This window comes from Oncorhynchus clarkii, chromosome 26 (genome assembly GCF_045791955.1).
Source record: "Oncorhynchus clarkii lewisi isolate Uvic-CL-2024 chromosome 26, UVic_Ocla_1.0, whole genome shotgun sequence".
Lineage (NCBI taxonomy): Eukaryota > Metazoa > Chordata > Actinopteri > Salmoniformes > Salmonidae > Oncorhynchus > Oncorhynchus clarkii.
Genome location: NC_092172.1, coordinates 17,908,688 through 17,918,972, shown reverse-complemented (window position 1 = coordinate 17,918,972; position 10,285 = coordinate 17,908,688). Strand labels below are relative to the sequence as shown.

Below are 10,285 nucleotides of genomic sequence, written 5' to 3'. Positions count from 1 at the left end.
GATTTATTATATACAATTGAAGTTGGAAGTTTACATACACCTTAGCCAAATACATTTAAACTCAGTTTTTCACAATTCCTAACATATAATCGTAGTAAACATTCCCTGTCTTAGTTAGGTCAGTTAGGATCACCACTTTATTTTAAGAATGTGAAATGTCAGAATAATAGTAGAGAATTATTTATTTCAACTTTTATTTATTTCATCACATTCCCAGTGGTTCAGAAGTTTGCATACACTCAATTAGTATTTGGTAACATTGCCTTTAAATTGTTTAACTTGGGTCAAACATTTCAGGTAGCCTTCCACAACCTTCCCTCAATAAGTTGGGTGAATTTTGGCCCATTCCTCCTGACAGAGCTGGTGTAACTAAGTCAGGTTTGTAGACCTCCATGTTCCCACACGCTTTTTCAGTTCTGTCCACAAATGTTCTATGGGATTGAGGCCAAGGCTTTGTGATGGCCTATTTTGTGAAGTGCACCAGTCCCTCCTGCATCAAAGCACCCCCACAACATGATGCTGTCACCCCCGTGTTTCACGGTTGGGATGGTGTTCTCAGGCTCGCAAGCCTCCCCCTTTTTCCTCCAAACATAACGATGGTCATTATGGCCAAACAGTTCTATTTTTGTTTCATCAGACCAGAAGACATTTGTCCAAAAAGTCCGATCTTTGTCCCCATGTGCAGTTGCAAACCGTAGTCTGGCTTTTTTATGGCGGTTTTGGAGCAGTGGCTTCTTCCTTGCTGAGCGGCCTTTCAGGTTATGTCGATATAGGACTCGTTTAACTGTGGATATAGATACTTTTGTACCCGTTTCCTCCAGCATCTTCACAAGGTCCTTTGCTGTTGTTCTGGGATTGATTCGCACCAAAGTATGTTCATCTCTAGGAGACAGAACACGTCTCCTCCCTGAGTGGTATGACGGCTGCGTGGTCCCATGGTGTTTATACTTGCGTACTATTGTTCGTACAGATGTACGTGGTACCTTCAGGCATTTGGAAATTGCTCCCAAGGATGAACCAGACTTGTGGAGGTCTACAGTTTTTTTCCTGAGGTCTTGGCTGATTTCTTTTGATTTTCCCATGATGTCAAGCAAAGAAGCAATGAGTTTGAAAGTAGGCCTTGAAATACATCCACGGGTACACCTCCAATTGACTCAAATTATGTCAATTAGCCTTTCAGGAGCTTCTGAAGCCATGACATCATTTTCTGGAATTTTCCAAGCCGTTTAAAGGCACAATCAACTTAGTATATGTAAACTTCTGACCCACTGGAATTGTGATACAGTGAATTATAAGTGAAATAATCTGTCTGTCAACAATTGTTGGAAAAATGACTTGTGTCATGCACAAAGCAGATGTCCTAACCGACTTTCCAAAACTATAGTTTGTTAACAAGAAATTTGTGGAGTGGTTGAAAAACTTGTTTTAATGACTTCAACCTAAGTGTATGTAAACTTCTGACTTCAACTGTAAGTTTTATTCACTTATTTTGTTCCAACTTCGGACAAAATCTGCTCTTCAAAGGATCAAACACTGTTTAAAGCACTTTGTACATAGGGAGATAAATATATTCAAATATTGATATTTGAGTATTATGTGAGATATTTATCAAAAATGCACATTAACTCATAGGGCTTGAGTTGTCGTTGTTGTGGCTTCTGTCAGCCAAACATATCATGTCTTCTCTAAGAGAAAGTATCCAATAGAAGTGCTAATAATTCAAAGTGAAGTGTGAGAGAATTACAAAACTGCTTTTCGGTTGGATGCAAGTTTGTCTTTTAGCACAAAGATAGGCATTGTTCTTCCTTGTTCAAGTCTTAAGGCTTTTTTGTATTGAGTCATTCTGCTTCCATGAGAGGAATAGCAGCTGGTGTTGTGGGGTGAAAGATCCTGGCTCATTCTAGGGATGATAAGTGGCAGAAAGCAGGCATTTTGAATATTGCTTTGTTTGCTAACGGAAGCCACCTGCTGTGCCTCAGGCGGTAACACAGGTACATGTACCACAGGTGTGGGTTTGCCCTCCACCCTGAGCATTTCAGGACAGACTAAAGAAACAGATTTGAGCTTGCACACATCTGACATTTTCATATGGCATTTAAGTTGAGAACATAAGAACAGTATGAAGAGGTCTTTGATGTGGTTGGTGGAACAAGATAATTCAAAGTTCTCATAATCCTCTAAATGAACAGGAAGTTGGACTTCAAATACACTACACAATGTAGATGATTATGAACATGAATTCCCTCACATCAAATATGCAAAGTGTCACCTGTTTATATTACTCACAGGTTACACACCTAGGAGGATCCTTTTTTCTTAACTATGGAAATTAGTAGTAACTGAGCATTCTTGTCTGTGTGTGCAGTGTTCTGCCATCGTGTGCGTTTTCACCTTTTGTCAACTCTTTCTACGCAGTGGTCCATGTAGAAAAGTTGATCAAGAGGCTCCATAATTGGGCCCTAGTTTGCCAAGTGGGGACCAGCAACACACTACTAAGCTCTGTGCGTTCCAAATGCACCTATGTTATGTGCTCTAGCAGCCAAAAATGCATTCCAAATGTAAGAACTTGCATCTGCAAATCCTTAGCCAATTATAATTTGCTATTTTGTTTACAGTCAACTCTCCCTTGCTTTTGTAAAGAACCAAAAAGTTTACTCCTACTAACAAGAGCTAGAAACAATATTGATTGAGAAGGTCATTAACCTAGATAGAGGAATAAATGTGCCTGTACATATGCATACCGTACGTATGGCACAGAGTAACAGATCAAGGGGTGTATTCATTCTGCCGATTCTGCCGAGTAAGATGGGGCACAGAGTAACAGATCAAGGTGACATCACAATGATGGCAAAGTATTCCCTTTAATTATTTAGTAGAGGAGATCAACTACTGTTCATGATCTGAGTGCACCATAATCCTATGTAAATACAGCTGTGTGTGTGGGTATGCATATTTAAGTAGGTTATTGTGTCAATGCTTTTCTGATTCCGTTTAATCCACTCTCTGTAAACACATGTGTTTTATTTCTCTTCTCAGAGGGAGAACATGCTGCCTGTTTGTCATTGCAGTCTGAGTGAGAAAGTATGCATGTGTTGCTGTTATATTTAACTGAATGAATCTCCATTCTGTTAAATGATTATGGTGAACTCTGGAAAGAATCTGATCTTGAGGATGTTTCAATTGTTTAACATGTGACCAAAGTAAACATTGTTTGATCTCAACTTTCCTTCTGTACATTCTTTTCTAGAGATGCTTGAATATTTTCTCTCAATGCCAAGAAGCTGAGGTTTATTTTTGTACATTGTTTCATGCAAATGTATAGGTCCTTCTCCACTACAGAATCTAGAATAAAGGGATTCTATTGTATATTGTTGCATATTATGATATTTTTATTTAAGATTCTAATTCGTGTATTTAATGTCTGAAGCATGCCATATATAAATGCATATAAATATAACATGTATACAGTGCATATATGTGATTACTTTCTACAAAACGTTAACATTGTTTGTAAGCCAAGGCATTGTTTTGAATATCTGGAGCATATCTAATATTTTTGTTTATATTTTAGCATGTAGAAAACTGCTACAAATATTTGTATTCTGTTAAATATTTGTTGTAATTAGTTTTAGAGGATACCTTGTTTTATCATTTAGGAAAGGACTAACCATGAGCACTTTTGCTGTTTCAGCCAGAATTGTACTCCTTAAAATTTTCAGTGGGCGATGGTTTATTATTTCATTTGAGATGCTGCTATGACTAGTTTTGAGCAGAAAAGCTGTATTTTTAATTAACTTTCAGCCAAGTAGCAATAAAAATTTATACTGTGAAAAACCTGGGCCTTGGTGCATTTCTATCGTTTCCCTACCTTCTGCTCCCCTCGGTTGTCTTTCTGATGATAGCATTGGCCAGACAATATCCACAGACGCAAATCCATGGTGTTTCTGAGCTGCATTACAGAAACCGTATACCGTTTCAGAACCAAATGGAAGCAAACATAGCAAAACAAGAGTTTTATTGGATCAATTCAGGTAGATCCCTCCCCGTTCGCTTTTGTTTAAGAAGCGTTTTGCAACAGAATCGGCAGAATGAATACACCCCTGCTCTCTTTGCTCTGCTCAGATTTATGTTTTCAGTCCCACAGAGACCACAAACAATAATTATTCTTCTACAAGGTAAAATGGAGATATTCTAGGCAAGAGGGTTAATGAGGAAGATAAATACATCTGATTAAGATTTTTATTAGTAAAGAACACTGTTTGACAGTGTAGATGTCTCACATCTGTAACATTTAGTAGAACAAGTGTGCGGTTTTTGAAGTCACAAATGTACAAAATTGCTCTTTGTACAGTTCAACTTTTTTATCAATCACAGTTCATATAAAATACACTAGCATTTATAGCTGTTTGACCAAATTTGACCTCAATCCTACATTTTTTCCACTCTATTCACAGTGGGGGGTGAGCAAACCCTGTTCGTTATAAGTTAACATCTTCCATCGCTCTCAGTCTCTTCATCTCCCTCACTGCCCTGAAAGCACGGATGGCCAAGACCATTCCGAAGATGAAAACAATGACTCCAAGCACCCCGAAGAGGCCTCCAGCGATGTCTGCTCCATTGAGTGCACACGCAAAGCCCTGATGCCCTTTGCTCTTGTAGAGCGCTTCCCTCTCTGTACAGATGGGGTTGTCGTAGGTCTCCTGCAGCTTGATGAAGTAGAAGGCCAGGGCAGGGATGTAGCCCAGGCCGATCAGGAGGTTCACCAGGGCCTCACCCAGCAGCACAGGGGGCCAGCGGTAAGGGACTCTCAAAACCCCGAAAGCCAGAATGATGCAGGCATAAACCATCAGAGCCCCTCCACAGGCCATGCTGAAGATGTATGGAGGTAGCTTGAGCTGGTGGAACAGTTTGTCCAGCTCCTTGACCCTGTCTGCATCGGCTCCAGTGAAAGCCTGTGCTCCTCCATAGTAGTACTGGTAGAGACCCCCGAGGCTGGCCAGGTCCCGGTAACCCCCGGAGTTACTGTAGGACACTCCTGAGCAGATGACTATCAGCAGGTTTACAAAGACCTCCATTATCTGGCATAGACCTGAACAGAACAGATCAAGAAAGAGCTAAATACATGACTTATCATACAGTAAGAGTCTGGGAGAAATCGAGCTGAGTTGAAGGTCAAGTTATACGTTTCACAAGAGAGGGAGGATTATGCGACAATGCAGCTAAATTGAGGTTGATCCGAGTTCAACCAACATGGTTGATGGTTAATTTCAGTGGGAATTTCACCTCAGAGGGAGATAGAGCATACAGTATGCCATTGTGTGAATTAAACATATCATGGATGAACAAACAATTTGGAGAAAGAAACCAAATACAAAAACTCCTAAATGTTGAGTAATACAGATATTATAACTCAAAACTCCAATCCCCTCATAAATCCCCTGTACCCTCCGAGAGGGTGGTCATGTGGTTGGTTAGGTCATTCGTAACCTACCCAACTACATTCCTACTACAGGGGTGTAATCATTAATTCAAAACATTTTGCAATGGAAACCGTTTATGCCCAACGAAATCGAGTTTATATTGGACAAATTCAGGTAGGTCCCTCCCCATTTGGTTCTGTTTGGTTCCGAGTGAATAAATCCCAGGACCAATTAAACAGAACAACGCCTGCTACACTGTACCAACAAGATTCACCCACAGTTGTTGCTGTTTGTTCTTTAATTTAAACATGACTTGCCTCTGGCTGTTAAGGCATATCTGAGGTTGTACAGAGCCTGTCTGTGTTGTGGCTCATAGTAATCCCCCACAGAGGGAGATGTGGAGGCTTCTGTATACCTGCAAAGACAAAATCACAAGTTGATGTCTGCTAAATCTTACATTCAAACCACCACAACCCTCCTCCATAGCAGAGAGCAGGTTTTGTGTTCAAGGGGTTCATATTTACTTTGGGCACCCCAAGAGTCAATGTGCCATTCAAACACAAGCAGACAGACATTACAAGGAGTCAATTCCAAACCAGTGAAACCGGAGACTTCTCATGCTGTACAGTATATGTGGGCAATAATACGGTAACAGAATGATGCAGACTCAGATTTTCACTTTAAAATGTATGCCAAACAAAAACCAATGATTGGAAAGTTAAATAAATCATACAACTATATCCCCAAGGATGACTTTTCCTGTGTTTTATATACACAGTGTACTAAACATTAGGAACACCTGCTCTTTCCATGACAGACTGACCAGGTGAAAGCTACAGTGCCTTGCGAAAGTATTCGGCCCCCTTGAACTTTGCGACCTTTTGCCACATTTCAGGCTTCAAACATAAAGATATAAAACTGTATTTTTTTGTGAAGAATCAACAACAAGTGGGACACAATCATGAAGTGGAACGACATTTATTGGATATTTCAAACTTTTTTAACAAATCAAAAACTGAAAAATTGGGCGTGCAAAATTATTCAGCCCCCTTAAGTTAATACTTTGTAGCGCCACCTTTTGCTGCGATTACAGCTGTAAGTCGCTTGGGGTATGTCTCTATCAGTTTTGCACATCGAGAGACTGAAATGTTTTCCCATTCCTCCTTGCAAAACAGCTCGAGCTCAGTGAGGTTGGATGGAGAGCATTTGTGAACAGCAGTTTTCAGTTCTTTCCACAGATTCTCGATTGGATTCAGGTCTGGACTTTGACTTGGCCATTCTAACACCTGGATATGTTTATTTTTGAACCATTCCATTGTAGATTTTGCTTTATGTTTTGGATCATTGTCTTGTTGGAAGACAAATCTCCTTCCCAGTCTCAGGTCTTTTGCAGACTCCATCAGGTTTTCTTCCAGAATGGTCCTGTATTTGGCTCCATCCATCTTCCCATCAATTTTAACCATCTTCCCTGTCCCTGCTGAAGAAAAGCAGGCCCAAACCATGATGCTGCCACCACCATGTTTGACAGTGGGGATGGTGTGTTCAGCTGTGTTGCTTTTACGCCAAACATAACGTTTTGCATTGTTGCCAAAAAGTTCAATTTTGGTTTCATCTGACCAGAGCACCTTCTTCCACATGTTTGGTGTGTCTCCCAGGTAGCTTGTGGCAAACTTTAAACGACACTTTTTATGGATATCTTTAAGAAATGGCTTTCTTCTTGCCACTCTTCCATAAAGGCCAGATTTGTGCAATATACGACTGATTGTTGTCCTGTGGACAGAGTCTCCCACCTCAGCTGTAAATCTCTGCAGTTCATCCAGAGTGATCATGGGCCTCTTGGCTGCATCTCTGATCAGTCTTTTCCTTGTATGAGCTGAAAGTTTAGAGGGACGGCCAGGTCTTGGTAGATTTGCAGTGGTCTGATACTCCTTCCATTTCAATATTATCGCTTGCACAGTGCTCCTTGGGATGTTTAAAGCTTGGGAAATATTTTTGTATCCAAATCCGGCTTTAAACTTCTTCACAACAGTATCTCGGACCTGCCTGGTGTGTTCCTTGTTCTTCATGATGCTCTCTGCGCTTTTGACGGACCTCTGAGACTATCACAGTGCAGGTGCATTTATACGGAGACTTGATTACACACAGGTGGATTGTATTTATCATCCTTAGTCATTTAGGTCAACATTGGATCATTCAGAGATCCTCACTGAACTTCTGGAGAGAGTTTGCTGCACTGAAAGTAAAGGGGCTGAATAATTTTGCACGCCCAATTTTTCAGTTTTTGATTTGTTAAAAAAGTTTGAAATATCCAATACATGTCGTTCCACTTCATGATTGTGTCCCACTTGTTGTTGATTCTTCACAAAAAAATACAGTTTTATATCTTTATGTTTGAAGCCTGAAATGTGGCAAAAGGTCGCAAAGTTCAAGGGGGCCGAATACTTTCGCAAGGCACTGTATGATCCCTTATTGATGTCATCTGTTAAATATACTTCAGTCAGTGTAGATGAAGGGGAGAAGACCGGTTAAAGATGGATGTTTAAGTCTTGAGACAATTGAGATATGGATTGTGCATGTATACTATTCAGAGAGAATGGGCAATACGGAAAATTTAAGTGACGTTGAACGGGGTATGGTAGTAGGTGCCAGGTACACCAGGTTGAGTGTGTCAAGAACTGCAACGCTGCGGGGTTTCTCACACTCAAAAGTTTCCCGTGTGTATCAAGAATGATCCACCACCCAAAGGACATCCAACCAACTTGACCCAACTGTGGGAAGCATTGCAGTCAACATAGGGCAGCCTCCCGGTGGAATGCTTTAGACACCACCTAGAATCCATGCCCTGACAGCCTTAGGCTGTTTTGAGGGCAAAAAGGGGTGAAACTCAATAATAGTAGTGTTCCTACTATAATAGTGTTCCTATTATTTTGTACACTGTATATTTCCACACTGAGGTTGGAATAATAATGTGAAATTGTGAAAATTATGATAATGCCCTTTTAATGTTTTGGTGGGATGGAGTTTTGGCCTGCCTGGTGACATCACCAGATGGTAAATTAGTTAATAGACCAATAAGAAAGAGTTCCAAACCTCTCTGCCCATAGAGGGGTTAGTTGTTTAGCAACAAAACCAACATGTGCTCAACAATGCCCAGGATGGTAACTGTGGAAGCCACTCTGTGACAGTCAGATGGTCTCTTACTCTCTCTGTTGTCTTTGTTGACTACTGCCTCTGTGGTCAGGTGGTGCGTCCTTGTGAGAGTGAGGTGTCGTATCCCGCTGTCTGTCAGAGTAGTCCTTCTCTCTGACCCTCCTGTCAGCTCCAGAGTCCTTCTCATCCCTGTATCTCTCGTCCATTTGGTCTCTCTTCCGCCGATCTCTCTCTCTTTTCCTTTCCCGGTCTCTATCTTCATGTGAGGAGGAGCTTCCTCGGTCGTGAGTGCGGTCCCTCTCCCTGCTCTTGTCATACTCATCCCTCTCCTGGTATCTGCTTCTCTCTGGCATTGTCTGGTCTCTTGGCCACTTCTCTGAAAATGTATTTGAATGAACATTGCCGTGATCAATTTAGTATTAGTGTAAAGGTGTCATACCGATATCTCAGGGAGATCAGATGACAATCCCAATCTATTATTTGTGCATGTAGCCCTACTAAACATTGGTGGCAATGCTTGTTGGCACTAGTGACAGTTACCACTTGGCATTCCTCCTATTCAGAAATGACTACAGAGTAAAGATGGGGGTAATCTAACAGCAGTAATGGGTATCTCTCCGTAAGGAGCCCTGGGGAAGGGATGTAACCTGAATCTTCCGTTATGGTCTGACTGTGACCCGCGTCTTGGGTGGTTCTAACCCTACCAGGCAAAAACTGTCCAGGAGAAACATGCCAAAAACCCACCCCTTCTGTCAATTGGCTCCTGGATGCTTCTCTTTTTATTGTCTCGTGACTATTTCCTCATTCTAGTACCGCCCGGCGACACTGTGATACAGTTGCCCAGTGGGAAGCATTTACCCATGACTGCGACCCATAGAATGAGGAAGCAGCCTGGAGCCAATAGAGAGATGCATCCAGGAGCCACATGAAAGCAGGGCAGGTTTTTTGGAGTGTTTTCCCTGGGTGGTTCCAACCTGGCCAGGATGGGAGTCACAGTCAGACCCATCTTGAATGATATCGTGATGATTCTGCACACAACTGAACACACATTGAAAAACTTTGTCAAAGGTTGAAAACGTCAAACAAAATGCTGACACTGACTATCAACCTGGTCTCCGAGCATTTCGTATTATTCTGTAAGTAAATCTGTTGTGCCCCATTTAGTATGACGTTTGGTATGGTTACATAAGACAGATGGTTACTTTAGGCAAAACCGAAAGTATAACGCAAGAGTCTAGCAACCCAAATGTCACAACATATCATACGAAATGGGTGATGAACACCCACAAATTAATACATACCATACTAAATGGTGTGTTTCGGATTTACGTACAGAATAATACGAAATGTTCTGAGACCAGGTTGTGACTTGAGGGTTGAAGGCACTAGGGAATAACGTTTGTTACTATATTTGATGAAGTTAAAAACATACAAGTTAACGTTACCTGTGACGAATGATAAGGGTCACGGGTATGCTGTGTGTTGAAGCGAACCAAACATTGAGATAACGAATTGATGAATGAAGAAAGAACAATTAACAATACCTCTTAATTCTGGTTCTTATCTGGATTAATTTGTGCGAATGATTGGATTCTTTACGTCTTTTACTTTTCCTGTATCTTGGGACGTCTTTCGTCTCCAGGCTCCTCCCTCTCACCTGTTCGCTCTATAGAACTCCACCCCTACCACAAAAACAGCATTCCGAGGGCATGGGA

The 10,285-nt window shown here is 41.2% G+C and overlaps 1 protein-coding gene across 1 annotated transcript; it reads right to left on the bottom strand.

The window, feature by feature from the left end:
• Positions 1-4,225: 4,225 nt before the first annotated feature.
• Positions 4,226-10,172, bottom strand: LOC139384979 (MARVEL domain-containing protein 3-like). Its single transcript, XM_071129937.1, has 4 exons — positions 10,016-10,172; positions 8,622-8,946; positions 5,738-5,835; positions 4,226-5,089 (listed from the first exon to the last, which is right to left on the bottom strand). The coding sequence occupies exons 2-4, from the start codon at positions 8,921-8,923 to the stop codon at positions 4,479-4,481; spliced, it is 1,011 nt and encodes a 336-aa protein (XP_070986038.1). The 5' UTR covers positions 8,924-8,946; positions 10,016-10,172; the 3' UTR covers positions 4,226-4,478.
• Between the last annotated feature and the right edge of the window lie 113 nt (positions 10,173-10,285).